Source organism: Neofelis nebulosa, chromosome 9 (genome assembly GCF_028018385.1).
Source record: "Neofelis nebulosa isolate mNeoNeb1 chromosome 9, mNeoNeb1.pri, whole genome shotgun sequence".
NCBI classification, from domain to species: domain Eukaryota; kingdom Metazoa; phylum Chordata; class Mammalia; order Carnivora; family Felidae; genus Neofelis; species Neofelis nebulosa.
The window spans coordinates 54926785-54947136 of NC_080790.1; the positions used below are offsets into that span (position 1 = coordinate 54926785).

Consider the following 20352-nt stretch of genomic DNA (forward strand, 5'->3'; position numbering starts at 1 on the left):
AAATAAAAACAAATTTTAGACATGTTTTGCTTATGTAGCAATTTAAATGTTAAAAAAATAAGTATTCTGAATGTTAAACTCTTAAATTCTCTTCTTTTTCAAGGTGCCCCATAATCTCAGTCCCAACCTTTATCTGCAGCTCAACCCTTCCTTCATTTCTACTCTGGGGAAGTAGTTTTTGATTCTTTGCCATTGATAGATACTTGCTCCCAGCCTTTTTGCCAAGAATATTCTAAGTATACATTGCCTAAGTTAAAATCACCTCCCTCAGAAAGGCAATGCCGATAATCACTGGAACACAGCCCTAGAATATGTCATCGATATCTACTGTTTGGTACTCACTACATAATTTCTTATGTTGTCATCTAAATTTTCAACACAAATGTGTGTGTGTGCACGTGTGTGTTTTATCTCTATCATCCATCAACTCAGTCACTGGAAGCCACAGAGTTTTTCTTATACCTTTCGATACCTTTTATAGCACCTTCTACAAGGTGGCATTCAATGGTAATCTTAACAAATTTATCTACTAGAATATAATCAACTCTTTTCTTTGAAAAAAGTTTTTTAATTAAGCTTTTACATGAGTTCCCAAAATGATGGAATATTTTATATTTTTCTATTTTATAAGAAAAAAAGAAACTTGTTTTTGCTAGCTTTACTATTATTTCTTAAGAAAATAATTGTTGAGGGGAGCCAGGGTGGCTCAGTCAGTTGAGTGTCCGACTGTTGATTTTGGCTGTGATTATGATCTCACGGTTCATGGCTTGGAGCCCCATTCGGGCTCTTCACTCACTTAAGGTGCAGAGCCTACTTGGGATTCTCTCTCTCTTCCTGTCTCTCTCTGCCCCTCCCCCACTGATGCGCATGCACGCACATGCTCTCTCTCAAAATAAATAAACTTAAAAATTATTTTAAGACAATAATTGTTGAAAAGAATGTGAAAGAATCATTTGCAATACAAATCGAAGTTTAAAATTCTAATTGGTTGGAATACAAAAAGCAGTTTCTAGCAATTTCTAAACTGATAAGTTTTTTCAGTTCATGTTCATACTTAATTTTTTTTTAAATAAATCCTAATCGATGGATCCTGATGTTTTCAGACCTCAGTTTTGAAAGGCAGTTTTTCTACTGGAAAGATCCCAGAGAATGCCTATTCTATTAGGTTGGAAACAGTGTCAATGTGCTGAAACTGCTTTACATTCACACAAAGTTAACAATCCAAGTACTCACTGAACCTTTTTGTACAAACCTAAGCCTACAATGTGTTAGAATTTCCTGCCATTAACAATTCATATTACTTCCCCAGGAAACAATGAAAATCTAACAATCATATTAAGCAGACTCCACTGTAATCAGTTTCCTGAGATACCGACTGCTCAGCATAAGACACTTAGCTCTGGTCAATCAACTGTACAAGGAACACAGGAACACAGAGTCACAAATGCTTAAGAAATGGATGCCATGTGTCTTGGACCTGTTCTGACCTGGCTTGTTAAACGCTGGATCACTGGCATTGCTATGAAAGGGGTTCAGGTTTCAGGATCAAAAGAGCTGATTTTGAATTTGAACTATACCTTTTACTGGTTATGTGATTCAGGACAAGTCCTATAAACCAAGCCATCATTTACTCATCTGTAAAGCAGGGATAATACTGCTTACCTCACACGGGTTTGTTCCAAGGGTTAAATATGTATATATATGTATAAACACTTGTAGGCTATTAAGCATATTCCAGGTGTCAGCTATTTTTATAGAAATAGAAATTAATGGGGCGCCTGGGTGATTATTCGACCTTTCTGGCTCAGGTCATGATCTCACAGTTTGTGAGTTCAAGCCCCACACTGAGCCCACTGCTGTGAGTGCAAAGACTGCTTTGGATCCTCTGTCTCCCTCCCTCTGCCCCTCCCCCACTCATTCTCTCTCTCTCTCTCTCTCTCTCTCTCTCTCTCTCAAAAATAAACATTTTTTAAAAATTAAAAACAAGAAATAGAAATTACTTTTGCTTTTAGATAGCTAACAATGTTTGGAAACTCTATGTGTTAGTAAAAGTAATTGACAATTAATACTAAATACCTGATTTGGCTTTCAATAATACATATTATTATGATTGAATATTTTCCCCATACTTCTCACACTTATATAATATTTTCTAACACTTACCTATGCATATCTCATTTTCAAAAATCAGTCATTTCATAACAAAGCAGAATGTCTTTTTCATACAACCCTGGGTTGAGGCTAAGTGGCAATTCTGTGCAGCTCCATGGGGACATATTGAGCATCTGAAATAACTTTCAAGAATAATGCCAAGTTCCACTAGGACTTTTTCCTAATAATGAATGGAAATACTTAGAGTTCATTCATAAAAGATTTACATGCATCTTATTCACAAATGGCATTTTCTGTAGCTTAGCAGGCCTCAAAATCCTGAGGCTCTGAGTTGGTTTTTTTTCATTATTATTAATTATTAATGGTAATCTTTAATTTCTACACCTAAAACTATAGACCCATAACCACACTGGGTTTAAGGAGCTGTTATATTTTAAAATACACATTTTCGAAAAAAAATTTTGCTTTTTATGATATTGGTATTTGATACATATCGGAAGGAAGAACACTCTAGGAAGAGGAAATAGAAAATGCCTGTAAATTTGCTAAGGCCCTGAGGTAGGAAACAAGCTAGGATATCTGGAAAAACACACAGATTTGTGTAGCTCAAAGAGAATGGGTGAGAAAGAAAACAGCAGGAAATGAAGTCAGAGAAGGGCTTGTAAGCTATGATAAAGAGTTTTGTGGGAAAGTATTGGGAGATTTTGAGTACGAAAACATGACAGGACTTAATTTTAGAGAATTACTCTGGTTGCTTGGAAAATGAACTATTGGAGGTCAGGAGGAGAAACACGGGTATCTGTTAAGAAGCTACTGCAGTAGTTCAGGTAAGAGATGATGGTGGTTATGACTCAAATAGTAGAGGTAGGGGAAGTAAGAAATGGTCACGGTCTTAATATGTTTTCAAGGCTGAAATGGCAAAAACCACTGATGGACTGAATGAGTCATGTGAAGGAAAGAGAAGCATCAAGGCTGCTTTTAGGTTTGAGGCCTAAATACTGTGTGAATGGTGAAGTCATTTACACAGGTGAACACTTGGGGAAGAGTTGTTTACTAATGATAAAAATCAACAGTTCTGTTTCAGATGTAGTAAGTTTGAATTACCAAAGTGTGAGTCTGGTGTCATTAAATTGAATTAGATCTTCTCAGGAGTAAGAACAGAATACAGAAGGGCTGCAATCAGAGAACCGAGCCCTGTGGCCCTGTGATAATTACAGGTAGGGAAAAGAAGAGACAGCAAAGAAGGTTAAGGAAGAGCAGCCAGGAATATAACTGGTCTGGCTTTATGAATATGAATAAATTGCTCTGTGTTCTGGATAACCCCACAACTGAGTGCAGGACCCCAGAATACAAATGATCCAACCTCTGTGTTTTCCATGTTTTCATGAGGAGTTGAAGCCCAGGAAAATCAAATGACATGCAAAGTTATGCCACAGAGTTAGCATAACCATCTACAACCTAAGTCTGCCGACTTAAAAACCCATTATCTCTCCACCGTATGCAATACCTAAAGATTAACTAGGCAACAGTAACAAAAACAGAATAATACTGTTTATTTTTGTTTACTTCCAAAGATTTGGTAACTTAATACCAAAAATTTTTAATGAACCTGAAGTACTATTTTACATCAGCTTCTACAATAGTGACTAGTACATCGGATGCTCAATATTTGCTCAATAAGTGATCATACTATTATTTTTGTTTTCATTACAAAATAATTTATCTTGCATTTTTGAAAGCCACCATCTATTTTAAAACCTAAAGCAAAAACATGAATCCTATGTTACCAAATATCTAAGTCTCAAAATTTAGGGAAAAAAAAAAGAGTTACCAAATACAGTCTTCATTAAACAAAAAAAGAGAGTAACCAGCATGAGATAATAGAAAGTAGCCAATTTGTTAATTGAATATCATTACAATTTACTATCTGTGCCAAAAGAACTCTGAAATTCTTATATATGTGCAATTAACACTAAACATAACAAAGGTAATCAAACTTCTTATTATGAAAATAGATGCATATTCAAATAAAGGACCAAGAAAAACAAAGTCACAGAAGACATTCCAGTACATTTTTTCAAGGCTACATAAATATAATTGATGTGGTTACTGCTACTTCTAAATGAAGTTTAAAAAAAAGTATAGCCATGTCTTATGTAACACTGCACAGCTAAGCAGTGTATTTAGTCTAAGATACTTTCTTCTAAGATTATATTCTTACACATGATTAATGAACTGCAAGCATCACAAACAATAACAGGTTACTCCCTCTGTGTGCAGATCCTACAAAAGTGGATAAGACACTATCAACTTTGATTATTATCTAAAAATGATTGACGGGTCTCACATGATTGATTCTGGAAATCTCAACTACCTGACAACTGAGTTTTTCCTTATTAAAACCTATTCATTTTGCTTCAAATAAAATAATAACGGATTTACACTAAACACACATTCCTAATTTTTATGAAGCAACTCCCCAAAATCAGTATCTCCTAGTTTGAAGCATACGTTTGCATACATGATCAATTAAGGTAATATTGCAATAACTTGGGACACTTTTCAAAAACAGGAGATAGAATGAAATTTTAGAGCATACCTATAAATTTGGATTAGCAAATAACAAAAGATAATGAATTTACTATCAAATATACTTTTTTTTTTTTTAACGTTTATTTGGTTTTGAGGGACAGAGACAGACTGTGAGTGGGGGAGGGGCAGAGAGAGAGAGAGAGAGAGAGACACACACACAGAATCCAAAGCAGGCACCAGGCTCCAACCTGTCAGCACAGGCCCCGACGTGGGGCTTGAACTCATGAACTGTGAGATCATGACATGAGCCGAAGTTGGATGCTCAACCGACTGAACCACCCAGGCACCCCTCAAATATACTTTTTTAACAATGATTTATGCTTGTTGCAAAACACTGTGTTCTTTCAATTATAGAGATCATGTTGTAGATTCATTACAATGAGAACACTTATAGTTGATAACTAATACACTTCCTTACATCATCCCTCTTAGAAGGTATTATAATTTTAAAAATTAGAAGTAGGTCATTGGCTTCCAAAAAACAACAAGGCACCGACTGTTTCATTTGCATAATACATACCTGCCTTAAGTTTTGTAAATCTAAGTTAATGTATGTGAGTTTGACTTTACATTTTTGTACTAAACTGACTGAAGATGGACTCCATTTGTGTGTGTGTGTGTGTGTGTGTGTGTGTGTGTGTACACACACACTAAGGTTAGTGCTTAATTTAACAAACGAGAACAGGAATAATGCACTGCATTAAATCCTATTACACACCAGAGGAAATGAATGTGTCAGAGGCAGACGCAGCAATCACTAGGTTATATTAGATATTAAGTATCTAATGTTCTAATTCAGACAAGTACCTTAACCTAATCAAAAACATTAAACTGAGCAAGTCTTCTGACAGACTGTAGTAAACAGCTCAAAAGGAATAAATCAGATTAAATGGGCAAGATACTTAAAACAACATCAACTAGTTCTTTTTGTGAGGTTTAAAAAAGTAGAATGTCAAACAAAATTTTAGTAATGCCTGTTGTCTAGAAAAGAGTAAAATTTAATAATTAAGTATCTTTTTAAATTATCTATTTATTAAAGTGTATTTATTTTGAGAGAGAGAGAGAGCAAGAGAGAGCACACGAGTGGGGAAGGGGCAGAGAGAGAGGGAGAGAGAGAGAATCCCAAGCAGGCTCTGTACTATCTAAAGCTTGATGCAGGGCCTCAACTCATGAACCATGAGCTCATGACCTGAGCCCAAATCAAAAGGCAAACACTTAACTGAGCCACCCAGGGGCCCCTATATCTTTTTTTAAACATCAACCTCTTATATAGGCTTTAGGAATCTTTATTTTTACTGTAGTATGCATTTAATATGTGATTCATACTGGTTTTTCTGTTTTACTCATGGGATAGAAATGGTTGAAAATGACATATACCCATATATGTACATTTTGGTGTTTTCATATTTGCTCTATCATGACAAAAACTTTGGCTGCAGACAACAATACTTAGAAATACAATACAATACCATATAACTTTAGGTAGCTGACATAATATTATAAGACTAATATTATTTAGCCTTATACACTAAGATTATTTAGTGTATTATATGCAGTTGAATATCAGAAAGAGAAACTGACTTGCACACATTCAAGGAATTAGAAGGAAAAACTAGAAAGCAAAAAGAAAAAAAAAATCAACCTAGTATTTCACTTGAGAGACTGATTGTTTTTACTTGAGGATAATTCTTATCCTGTTTTGTGAAGGCAAATTTTCAAAGATTAAAAAGCAAACAAAGATGTTTCAGCTTGTAAATTTCATCTCCCAAATGTAGGCTTATCACAGCTCTACTTTCAGAAAACATACATATATAATTTTCTAAATGCAATAATTTCTGGCTGATTTTTGTGGGTTATTTTATGATCTGTGAGACTTCAATATTTTTCTTCTGTGGCTCTAGGAAAAAATCTAGCATGCATTTACATAAAAACTTGCTTTCAAGCAAACTAAATTAGAACATTTTATCATTCTGATACAGTAGGCTTCTATTCCAGCATTGTAAAAGTAAGGAGCCCTGAGACGGTGCTGCTCCTGCCTGAGGTATCACGTCAGCAAAACAACATTTAGATAATGCTCATGTCTCTATAAATGCTCTGCTTGACCAGAAACACAATATATCCAGTCTGCCAATCCCCAAATGCCATACCAACTCTGTCTGGGCTCTATACTTATTTCCTTGTTTCTTCTTACCTCAAATAAGGTTGACTAAGTGGCCCCAGCCAATCAGATATTTTCAATTTTTCTCTTCCTTGTTCTTTATTCTTTATCCTCTAAAAGCTTCCCACCTTCCAACCCATTTTGCAGTTCTCTGAATGGAGACCATCTGCTTCATGAAGTGTTAAATAAAATTTGTTTGTATTACCTACTTGTCTTCTTTAATCATTTTTAATAGCACTAAATGGTATACATCTTAACAATGATACACTCTTGAAAATCAAGACTGTTAAAGAGTAAATTGCAAAACTAAAGTGATGTTATATTATGATAAATGACATATTTACTACATCGTGTTTTTTGCCTAATAGTAATAATGTGACCAGAAAAAGTATATAAATATATATCATGCTTCAGTAACTAGGCGTGATCCAAAAAATTTTCGATGATCCAACAAACTTACAATTTCTTCAAAGTACCTTATCTGGAGTTTTTTTTTTTTCCAAGTCCAAAATAATACTTTGCCATTTGAATAAAACATAACCACTACTGGGGCTCCTGGGTGGCTCAATTGGTTAAGCATTCGACTCTTGGTCTCAGCTCAGGTCTTGATCTCAGGGTTGTGAGTTCAAGTCATGTGCTGGGTGTGGAGTCTACTTAAAACTTTAGAAAGCTATGCATTACAATGGTGGAGTCAGGCCATGCCAAGAGAAATGCTGGAGCAGAGGAGAGAAGAAAGAAACTTGGTTTTGATCTCACTGGCTTTGGAGTCTTAGGTAACTCACTTAACCTTTCTTAGTTCCCATTCCCATATTTGTAAAATAGTAGTCAGAGTAAGCAATCAGATCTAACATTCTCCAAGAGTCTCTCTGTACTGTAATTAAAATTAACAAGGGAAAAAAAAATCTTCAGATTTTATCTCTAAGTTAAATCAAGACACCAAGCAGCTCAACAGATGAAAAAAATACACTCTGTGAATATATAAATATATTTAGACATAGATCTGGAAGTTTCTATTAGCATATGTGGATCACTGGCATTGGAGTATTTTCTCTTGACTACTCTCTCCTCTGACCTCTCTTAAAGAGACCGATGACATGAAGGTAGCAATTTTTGACACTATTTTTGACAGTATTTGACATTTGATTATTCTTAAGAAGGTTTTGTATTTTATGTTCATTCTTCTCAAGAATAGGCACATTTGGATTTTGAGAAGGATATAGAACATCATCACAGGCCAATACTCTTAAGAAGTAGGAAAAAACTGACAAACTATAAAAATTATTTTTATGAGGGAACTGTGGGAACAATGAGAATTTTGGACTATTTAAATTCCACAGAGAAAAAACCCTTCCAAGGTTATCTGACAATCACTGGCTGTTTTATTCCCTAGAGGTCTTTACCAATTCTTAGTGTGGGCTGAATAATAAGATTTGAGTCACCTGGAGGAACTCTAGTTGAGAGAAGATAAACGAGTAGAGCTTTTCATGGCCTCACAGGGTTGTCATGACACCTTGAAAACTAAAAGAACCCCAAACACAAGGCTGATTCTTTCTTTAAAAAAAAAAAAAAAAAAAAAAAAAAAAAGAATCATTTATTCTTTAAATAATAAATAAACTTTTTTTTTTTTTTTTTTTTTTGAGAGACACAGAGAGACAGAGCACAAGCTGGGGAGGGGCAGAGAGAGAAGGAGACACAGAATCTGAAGCAGGCTCTGGGCTGTCAGCACAGAGCCTGACACGGGGCTCGAACTCACAGAGTGTGAGATCATGATCTGAGCCAAAGTCGGACGCTTAACTGACGGAGCCACCCAGGCGCCCCAAGGCTGATTCTTCCTAAGAAACATTTTCTAAGTTCCTGGGAAGTATGAGAGGTTTAAGGTCTGTGTCTGAAACTTCAAAAAGGCAGAATGAAATCTCTAATTCATGTTGTGCTTCACAGATAAAGTCCCACTAGGGAGAAGGGATTGGCAACAAACACATAACTAGTCTCCCCTCAAGAAACATGTCAGAATTTAGGATGCATGGGGTGGTGGTAGCCTAATTGGCTAAGCTCAAAATCTCCAAAGGGAAGTTTCAGAGCTGAGAAGACAGAAACCTGCTTTTCCATCAAAAGTCTAGAAAAGTTATGCCAAAGGAACAGGGACAAACCAAAGGCAGACTGAGTTTTATTAAAATATCAACCTAGGTATTACTTATCTAAATCTCTAACTGGACAGAGATGACTAGCTCCTACCCAAACAGAGGGGGGCCCTCACTGATGAAAGATAACATGCACAAAATGCAATATCTGCAATTATGAACTTTTTGGATAGGTTTATTAACAGACTAGACACAAAAGAAGAGAGAATTACTAAACTCTAAGACAATCAATAGCACATATCCAATCTGAAGCACAGAAGTGTAAAAAAAAAAAAAAAGAATGGAAATAATAAAACAATGTATAAGAGACATATGGGGCATGTTTAATTAGAGTAGAAGAATGAGACAGGACAGAGAATGGGGCAGAATAATATCTGAGAAACTAGGTAACAGCTAAGCAATCTCCTCAAACTAACGAAGACATCAACCTTCAAAAAAGTTCAGTGAACCCCAAATAGGATAAATGTAAAAAAAAATCATATCTAGAAACACATTATTAAACTGTTGAAAGTAAAAGCAATGAAGGGAACCTGGGTGGCTCAGTCAGTAGAACATGTGACTCTTGATCAACTTTTAACAGAAGCTATGGATGCAAGAGTCAATGGAACAACATCTTCAAAGTGCTGAAAGAAAACAGAACTGTCAAGTCAAATTCTACACCCAGTGAAGAGTCATCAATCAAACAATCAATCAATCAGGACATTTTCAGACCCATCAAAGCTGAAAGAATCTTCTTCCATAAGATTTTCACTAAAGAAATATGAAAAGAAGTTCCTACAACTAAGAAAATCGTCCCAGATAAAAGGATAAAACTTCAGAAATAAATGAAGGCTACCCAAAATGATAAATACGTCAATAAATGGAAGTGAACGCTAATGCTTAAAACTTAAGAAAATAATAGCAATGCCTTCCAAGTTGACACATGTAGAGGTGGAAATATATGACAGCAATATTTTTTCAAAAAGGGCAAAAGAGAAAGTAAATGAATTTAAATTGACTCGTAGGATTACTGTTCTCTTTGGGAAGTGGTAAAAGAACCAACTGTATAGTAGACTGTAATAAGTCAATGATGCTTATTAAAATGAAATGTAAGTAATGAAGAAAGAAAAAAAGAATATATAACTAAAAAGTTAATGGAGGAAAAAAGTGGAATGAAAAACACTTGATCAATCCAAAAGAGGTCAGGAAAAGAATAAAGGAACAAGGAACATGTGGGACAAGTAGAAAACAAATAGTGAAATGATAAAATTAAACTTAAAAATATCTATAATTAGGGGCACCTGGATGGCTCAGTCAGTTAAGCGTCTGAGTCTTGATTTGGGCTCAGGTCATGATCTCACTGTTGTGTGACTGAGCCATGTGTTGGGCTCTGCCCTGGGTGAGGAGCCTGCTTGAGTCTCTGTCTCCCTCCCCCTCTGCCCCTCCCCTGTTTGCGTGTTCTCTCCCTCTCAAAACACACACACACACACACACACACACACACACACACACACACAGCAACTGTATTCAATGTAATTGGACTAGCAATCCACTGAAAAAGCAGACTGTCAGACTGGATTAAAAATAAAACCAGTGAACCAATTATATGTCATTTGCAAGAGACAGGCTTTAAATATAAGGACAGAGCGGGGCACCTGGGTGGCTCAGTTGGTTAGGTGTCCGACTTTGGCTTAGGTCATGATCTCACAGTTCGTGAGTTCAAGCCCCGTGTTGGGCTCTGTGCTGACAGCTCAGAGCCTGGAGCCTGTTTCTGATTCTGTGTCTCCCTCTCTCTCTGCCCCTTCTCTGCACGTGCTCTGTCTCTCTCTGTCTCTCAAAAATAAATAAACATTAAAAATTTTTAAAAAAAATAAAATAAAAAGTAAATAAACATAAGGACACATGTTGAAAGTAGAAGGATGACAAATGACATCACACAAACACTAAGCAATGAAAGCTGGAGTGGCTATATTATATTACACAAAATAGAAGTTCTACTTCTGGTAATGACAGAGGAGATCATATCAGACTAAACCTCCCGCAGGTAACAATTATACTCTGTTAAAAATATAAAAACAATAATCTTGGGGTGCCTGGGTGGTTTGGTTAATTAAGTGTCCGACTCTTAATTCAGTTCAGGTCATGATCTCAGCGTTCATGGGTTCGAGCCCCATGTCGGGCTCTGTGCTGACAGCATGGAGTCTGCTTGGAATTCTCTTTTTCCCCCCTCTCTCTTCCTTTCCCTCACTTGCTCGTGCTCTCTCTCTTTCTGTCTCTCTCTCCAAAATTAAATAAATAACCTTAAAAAAAAAACCAAACAAACCATAATCTTAAGCCAATGGAAAGCTACCAAAAGCAGAGGGGAGTCAATACATTGAAAAAGGGAGCAGCTTGAGTAAGTTTCCCATTTTTATGGCTTTTCCACTGAGGACAGACCACAGGTGGTACATTAATTAAAACTGACAGAATTAAGAGAAGAAGTAGACAAACCCACAATACAGTGGAGATTCTCACATCCTTTTCTCAGTAACTGATAGAACAACTACAGAAAAAAATCAGCAAAGATAATAAATACATGAACAACACTATAACTACCTGTCCAAATTGACACTTGCAGAACCTTACTCCCCCAAATCACAGCATATATAAGTGCACATAATATGTTCAACAAAAACAGACCATATGCTGAGCCAAAACCAAATTTCAATAACATTATAAATTCTAAAAAATGTATGACCACAACAAAACTAAATTATAAATTAATAATAATAGTATATCAAGAGCAACCCCTAAACATCTGTAAGTATTAGACAAAGAAGACTTTATAGCAAGAAGCATTTTAGAGACTAAGAGGGACATGATATTCATAGGACCAGGCAACTTTTACAGTTTTTAGAACTGATATCTGATCAAGTCTCTAGCTCTAAATACCAATTATTAGGAAATACAGGAAAACATAATAAATGACAATTTGGTAATGCAGTCTGCAAAATCCAGACAATCAGACACTCCTAAGAAAAAATGGTTAGCTTTCTTCAACAAATACATTCAAGGAAAAAAAAGGAAGAGGAACCTATTGATTAAATAACTTAAGAAACACGGCTGCCTTTCACCATATATGGACCTTAACTAGCTCCTAAATCAAAGAAGAAAAAAAGAGAGAGAGAGAGAGAGAGAGACAGACTATAAGAGAACTGGGATACCTGATAGGATCAAAATGATATTTATTTAATAATGGTGTTGTAGTACATTTTTATAAAGTCTTTATCTTTTAGTGATATACCCTAAGATATCTATGAATAAAATGGGATGAAAAGATACAACATCAAGGATTAACTTCAAAATAATCTAGGGGTAGGGATAGCAGGTGGAGGAGAGGGAAGTATAGAGGCAACAATATTGGCGAATACTTGAAAATAAATTATGGCTTCATTGGAACTTGTTCTACATTTCCCCCACTTATGGATATGAATAAAATTCTATATTACAAAAGCTCCCTAAAATATTCCCTAAAGTTCCCTAAAAAGGAAAAGGAATATCACCATGGCACCATGAGCTGTGAAAGGTATTTTATTCTAAAGATAGACAGATAGTCAGACAGACAGACATACATTTCTTCTACAAGTCATCTCACTCAACATTGTTTCATCAGTACTTGGCATTTAATGATTCTTTGGGAAATATCTGTTGAATGAATAAAAGGGAGCAAGGAATTAGTTACTTCAAGGGTGTGTGTGTGTGCCTGTGTGTGCATGTATGCACATGTGTGTACATGCTTGTGTGAAATTTCCCTAATTAATAATGATACTGAGTACTTTTTCATAAGTTTATTCACTATTTGGATTTCCTTTTGGACAAAAAGCCTGTACGCGTCACTAAGAGAAAAACAGTAGCAATTGGTTAAGTCCTCTTTCTGTACTCTGGATATACACCAACTATCAATTATGTGGTTGCAATTTTTTTTTTCTCATTTTGTAGCTTATCTTCACTTAATAGTGTCTACTGATGTATAAAAAAAATCTTAATTTTAATGTAGTCAAATAATTAAATGTCTTCCATTTTAGTTATTGCTTTTTTATCTTGTTCTAGAAAACAATTCCTAGTCTGGGACTATGAAATAATGTTCTTACACATATCTTTACAGCTTTATTGTTTTTTTCTTTCACGTTTTAGTTCTATGATCCATCTGGAATCCAGTTTTTGACTATGGTGTGAATTAGGATTCCAATTTTCTCTCTCTAAATAGATACCCTTATCGCAATAAAATTAATTTTAAACTGTCATACTTTTATCAATGCCTGCAATGCCCCTCTTCATAAATATGTCACCTGCATATGCAGAGGTCTGCAAGATGTTCTGCTGGAATGAAACAAAGCAATTTTCAAATAATAAGGCATAAGCTTTCTGATTTTTCTTTCTAGCCTCAGAGGATTATCCTGCATTCCAACTGAAAACCACAATCATAGAAACAGTAACAACTTCAAATAGAACAGTAGGTTCTGTAAACTGTTTCAAATTTATCTAAGAAAGATAGCTGTTTGGAATTAAAGCTCTCTAAGATTGGAATCACTACTACTTTCTTTGGTAGTTTGATTTATTTCTAGTTCATTCATTCATTAAACAAAGTTGCAGACACAAGGATAAAATAGTCCTTGCTGTTGAGAAACTTATTGTCTGGAGGAGATGCCATTCCAGTAAAGAAACAAATGCAATCTCATAAGGTAAATTCTACTGTGCATGACACAGACAGGCAAAAGATGCTATGAAAGGAAAGAGGAGAAGGCACTCTTCTATGAGGATCGAGTTTCCTGTGTTGGCAAGAATGGTGGAGTGGCAGGAGTTGAGGAAGGCAGAGATAACATCCTGAATTGATTTATGTCACACTAAGGAGTCTGGATAGAGTGTACAATGCGGTAGCATCGACAGCTTTTCAATTACCTGATTTGCGTTTTGGAAAGTTAGAAATGAGGAACAAATTCAGGCACTTACTAGGTTAATAACTTCAACAATTTATGTTTATCTAAAAGAAACATTATAATCCTACTTTTGAACAAAATGAAAAGCTGCTATCTATGGACGTTTAAAGAGTAAAAGGCTTGAAGTGAGAAGTTGCCTGCAATTGCTTCTGAACATAGAACAGAGATTAAGGAGAAAAGGAATACAGCTAACATTTCAAGTGTACATACCTATAGCAAGACGCTCCATAGGGACATTCAGGCCGCTCATCAGCCTCATCTTGACACGTGACTTGTATGCCTCCATAATCACTATCTCCAGGGTGACTGAAGTGTTGAAAATGGACAGGATTCTTCCTAGGAGGGTGGCAAATATACAGAAAAAATAATTAATAGGGTATACTAGAGTTCTAGATATACTACAAAAAATAATTTGTAAGATATGGCAGGAAACCAAGCAATACACATCTAATTATTCCAGAAATTGAATCAATGAGCTACATTGTTAAAAACAAAACTCATGACATCTACTCGGTACAGAGCTCTCCTGGAGGTCCCAAAACAAAGTATCATGGTGATTCACAAACACAAGTAGAAAAATATAAAGAAAAAAGCACCAGCAGAATGCCTTAAACACAACTTACAATTCTCTTGATAGTTACATTATATACTACAACTGTTTATGAAGTCATCTTTCTAATATCTAAATAAGACATTACATAAGCAAGTGTTTAGGTCTGGGTGATTAAATTCTCAAGTCTGGACTGCCTAGTTCATGTCCTTGCATTAATCAGCATGTCTACATAGGAAACATTTAATTCCCTCACAGTATCTTGAAAGTCTCTAGCAGGATTTGCAGGAATGAATACTGAGACAGTGCAAACCAGTAGAAACATGATAAAGCTCCTAACCTTTAGGCCAATGTATTTTATTAGGCTTTTAACACACATGTACCACATAGCTACATGCTATGGAAACAACAGAATTTCGTGCTACCTGTAATTTCATTTTACCTGTAGCAGTTTGCCCCATACATACAGGATGTCCTCTTGATCTTGTTTTCTTCAGAACCTTGTGGAACTGAATCAGTTGCCTTTGCATGCAAAGTTTCAGGATTGGAGAGATCAGAACTGGACTCAGGAGGAGATCCTTGAGACTCCTCGTGGAAGGACTTGTCCTGGGCAGTCAAGTAACCCTCAGAACAGTCCATCATCTTGCCTTCTTTATCTCGTGTTCCTTTCATAATAATCTTATGTTCAGGAACCTTACCATGTTCCTCTATTGGGATTTCACTTCTCTGTGTATTAGCCTTCTTATTATTTACTTCTGCATTATTTAATATGATTGCAGAAGATGACTGCGGCATTTCCTACAAGGTAAATCAGAAAGAAGATACTAGAAATAAATGAAACGTACTTTAAAAGAAATATGTAAACTTAATAAAAGGCATGAAATTGCAAGATTCATTCAATATTATATTTTTTAAACTTCAAGATTCACATTTTAAAATTATTTAAAATGCTGTTTTCCATGTCTCTAATTTGGTAGCTTTAAAACAATCTACAGTTATTAGAAAAGGAATATACAGCTGTATCAAACCTTTACAATTATGTCAAACATTCACTGAAAAATAACCAGAAAAATACAAATGAAACATAAGAAAATACAACTTTGCTTCCAATTGAATATAATCTTTCCCCCCAAAACTACTAGTCTTTTAAATTCCCCATTCAATAATGTGTCATGCTCTTAACTTGAACTGTCTTTATAATTTCTAAGTTATTGCAATACTTTATTTCTGCCCTCTAAATATAATCATGACTTTTTTCCTTTAGCTAAAATAAAACTGCTCCTCCCTCACAGAAAAATTGGTATGAAGGTGTGTCATGAAAGACTCAGAAAATAAATATGACTCCCTTGAAGTGGTCTGAACAAAAGTTTCAGTTTAACCAAAGGGTGTTTTGAACCAAGTAAATATTCTCATTAGCACTGCAGAACCTTTTTAATCTGTACTTACCACCAGGAACATTAAACCTAGTCATATCCTATTAAAAACAACTTTTTAATTACTTATACATCCTGTGGAGTGGAAACATTGTCAGATAAACTTCGGTCTTGCTGGTAACCACTTCTAGGATGTGATGACAACATAACAGGTATATATGAAGGTTCACACCAATTTATAACTAAGGACTCAAGTATGCTGGCCTGCCATCTGGAGAAAGCTGGTTTTAATATTACTTAATAGCCAATGGCTCAAATTTCCTGAGAAGATACTAATTAGCATGACTTTTTGGGGACTAATTACTTAAATGTTTTGATAGTCTTTTCTTTTTTAAGAAACATAGTATGTAACTTTAAAATGCAATCCAAACTGACTAAAGACCTTGCAAAAGGAACCTAGTTCTTATGTTTCTTGTATAATAATAAACAACCCATGGGAAAGGCAATTGTTTGGGTACCTCTTGGAGCTGACCCTCAGCTGGTGGCATTCATGCCACACCTGTCTATAACACACACTCTTTTCTCCCAAGCTGCTCAGTTACAACCCAATCTCCTCTCCCTCCAGTACAGGACCAACTGACAAATGCCAGGGACTAGAACTCTGGGGTGGGAATGGGGCAATCCTGCCCCACCTCCCCACTTGGCAGTTCCCCACTGGGTCAACTCACCAATTTTCTTTCTCCCCGTTTAAGTAGAAGTAGGGCAGGTTAGCAGATGTTCAATAAAATGCCAGTCTCTTATTCCCTGTTGGCATCTCTAAATTCCACAATGAATTCTCTTGCACTTTGGGTTTTCAAAAGAGAGAACATAACGTCTCCCTACAAACACAGCACTCCCTAAATCTTAAAATTTTCTGGCCTCTCAGTTCTGTTTGTATAAAGCCTGGGGGTTGGGTAGTGAACACTTCTCAAATCTTTCAATAAGCTTCACAAGGAAAGGCCTGGCTACCACTGCTGGGGGCTCCTTTCAAACATGAGATAACCTACACTTAGTACTTTTGTCCCCAGCTCTGGGCCTCAGCAGCAGTTCTCAGATGATAGAGGGGAAAAAATCCCACTCAACATCCTGTCAGTCATGATAGGGAAAAAAAAGGACACAACTGGAGCAGTAGTTAAATAAATTAGAATCCATTTTTACCATGAAACACCGTGCAGAGGTGGAAAATGAATAGATCTCTCTATATATGTATCTAAGGATTTTTAAATTAAAAATTAAATATATGTACACACACACACACACACACACACACATATATATGTTATGATTCCATTTAGCTTTAAAAAAAAAACCCTATATACCTATGTGTATACTTACTTGTACAAATCCAAATAAAAGGTTTAGAAGGATACAAACCAAAATATTAGTAAGGCCAATGGGACTGAAGGATAAGGCAAATCAAGATTTTCACTTTATACTCCACATGCTCTGACATTCTATTTTTTGACAATAGCATGTATTTTTTGCCATTTAAAAAATAAAAAAATAAAAAACCAAAGAAAATGAAATATAAGATATGAAATGTTTAACATTATTTCAACTGTCCCTACTGTTTCTTAAATCTTCACAAAGAATAAGTTTAACATGATAATTTATTCTAAAAGAAAAAGGAGTGATAAAGACACAGATATCAATACTATGGATCAGGTGTTCTCAAATATATTTGAAGAGCCACAAAAGCTGGAATTCATAATGTTCTTTACGGAACTTCATGAAATATTGATACTCAGTAGACTTTTGGCATTCAAGAATTTAACATTCATGATTTCAATTATTTATAAATGATCCCCAAAATCCATTACATGCAGTAATTTGTAAGTTTGCTGAGACACAAATTCAACCTGTGCCAGTTACAGAGCTCAGGAGCCAGAGTCACTGAACTGGCGGGGGAGGGGATACGAAAGATGGAAGGTACTCTGTACTTGGAAGAAGCAGAAGAAAGGCAGAGAGGTCCATGTGTTATAAGAACCCACACTGCTTATTTCTTAGATTTGATGAAAATATGAAGAATGAAATGTGGGAGGCTGAAGATTCATGATAGAGAACCCAGGTTCCCTTTGCTATAAAAATATACGCTAGAGGCCTCAGGGATCAAGGAGCATGGAGTTAGTGTAAGGTGATCTTGGACTGGGAGGTGGTTGGAATGTACTATTAAGGCTATTAAAATAGTCTTGTTAATCCAGCATGCCCTCCCTTGCCCCTAAACCATCTGAAGTTTTAATGTACCAGAAGAGACAGGATAAAGAACTTCTTACCAATTCAAGTTCATTGAGGTAATTTGCTACCCTTGGAAAGAATGTCTGTATTAAGCTGCCTTAAAAGTCCTGCATTAGTCTTATTAGCACCCACATACTAAGGATTCAAAAATCCCAGCCTCTGAGGCACCTGGGTGGCTCAATCGGTTAAGCATCTAACTCTTTATTTCAGCTCAGGTTATGATCTCACAGTTCATGAGTTTGAGTGCTACATTGGGCTCTGTGCTGACAGTGCAGAGCCTGCTTGGGATTCTCTCTCTTTCTCTTTCTCTCTCTCTCTCTCTCTCCGCCCTCCCCCCCCCCCCCGCCCCGCTCCTCCCCTGCTCATTCTCTCTGTGTCTCAAAAAAAAAAAAAAAAAAAAGTCCCAATCTCCAGTCCCAAATTCATTCTTGAACTTCAAACTTATACTCAACCACTAGCTAGACATTGCTTCCTTAATATCTTTCCTACATACTTTGAACTCAAAATGTCAAAACTGAAATCCTTCCCTGAATTCTGTACCCAAGATTCTGCCAACAAGACTTCTCCATCTATTCAAGCCAGAAACTTGGAAGTCTGTCTTTCACTCCTTTCCCTCACTCTGCCCAGATCCAAGCAACAAGTCCTGCAGTTTTGTTTCTTAAAGATTTCTCTAACCCAACGACTTTGTGTCATCCTTAATGCTACTAACCTCGGTCACATTCTCTTAATTTCTTGACTGAGATGTCCTGATCTCCTCCCTCATCCCCCTGTCTCTTATTTTGTTCTCTTTCCATCTCTCCTCTAAAGAGCTGCCAGGATTATCTTCGTGGCCAAAAACATTTCAAGGTCTTCCCTCTGCAACTGGTCCCCACTGCCAGCTCCAACCTCATCTCACATTGTTGCCCAGCTTTACACTGAGAATTCTAAGAACAACAGTTCCCAGCATACTATTTGTACCCTCTTTGCTCCTGTACCTGCTACCCATCTACTTGGATGGAGTCCTACCTCTACCTCTTCTGCACCTGGTTCATGCCTACTCCTCTTCTGTTAAGATTCAACTCAGATCACTTATGCGAGGATCCCTTCCCTAGAAGTTGGCTTAGGCAGTCCACAAGGCCCCCAGAAAAATCAATGTGGTGTCACGTTATTTCATGATTTTGAAGTATGTCCCCCACAAGACTATGAACTACTTATCAGCTATCTTACTCACTTTTTATCCTACATTCCTTGCATATAACAGAAAGACTGCTGGTGTAATGATTATTAGAAAGGTCTTTGAAGTAAAAAATCATATTTTGATTATCAGTTTAGCCATTTCTTAACTTTTGAATATGAACAAGTTTATTTAAATTCTCAGAGTCTTGGAGCACGTGAGTGGCTCAGTCAGTTGAGTGTCCAACTTCAGCTCAGGTCATGATCTCGCGGTTCAGGAGTTCGAGCCCCATGTTGGGCTCCGCGCTGACAGCTCAGAACCTGGAGCCTGCTTTGGATTCTGTGTCTCCGTCTCTCTCTGCCCCTCCCCTGCTCACACTCAGTCTCTCTCAAAAATAAATTAAAACATTAAAAAAATACAGTAAAATAAACTCTCAGAGTTTCAGGTCTCTTGATCTGTATACTGGGGATATTATCAATCAACTTTCCAGGATTTTCTAAAAATTAAATGAAATAAGTATATCTTAATGGTGGGTCTAGCCCATAATTAGGGCCCAATAAATGCTTGTGTGTATGTGTGTGTGTAAGTTGTTTTTATCAATGCCATTATCAATGCCATTATATTACCACTATTTGTTTAATGAATGCTTACTGAATAAATGAATAAAAAGATGTTTCTGTGGGGCTCATCAGAGCCATGCCATAAATGGCATTATATGGCTAGTCAGAAGCAAAGGATGTAGGATTCTTTGATGTACTAAACCGGTATCAAGGAGCTCTGGGGCATATAGCCTTACTTAAGAGATGGCTGCACAATAAGAGTTACATTCTTCATCTCCCCTGCTATTTTCGTAAAGAAATAGGAGTAAGACTCCACAGCAGGCATCTGTATACAGAGAAATGAAATACCTAACAGCCAGCATACTCACGTCAGCAATTATTAGCACAGGGGAAGCTGCATATACATACAGAACAGGCAGTGAAACCAGAAATGGCTCTCACTGCCAAAGCCTCCACCTCCATATATTCCTATACTCTAAATGCTCTG

At 36.3% G+C, this 20352-nt stretch overlaps 1 protein-coding gene across 2 annotated transcripts in view; it reads right to left on the bottom strand.

The window, feature by feature from the left end:
- APLF (aprataxin and PNKP like factor) overlaps positions 1-20352 on the bottom strand; it is a 79908-nt gene that overhangs the window by 13894 nt on the left and 45662 nt on the right. For both annotated transcript variants that reach the window (XM_058683863.1, XM_058683862.1), the window contains 2 exons: positions 14948-15303; positions 14166-14291 (listed from right to left, as the gene is read on the bottom strand). In XM_058683863.1, the coding sequence (XP_058539846.1) occupies positions 14166-14291; positions 14948-15303 (482 nt within the window). The remainder of the gene's footprint in view (positions 1-14165; positions 14292-14947; positions 15304-20352) is intronic.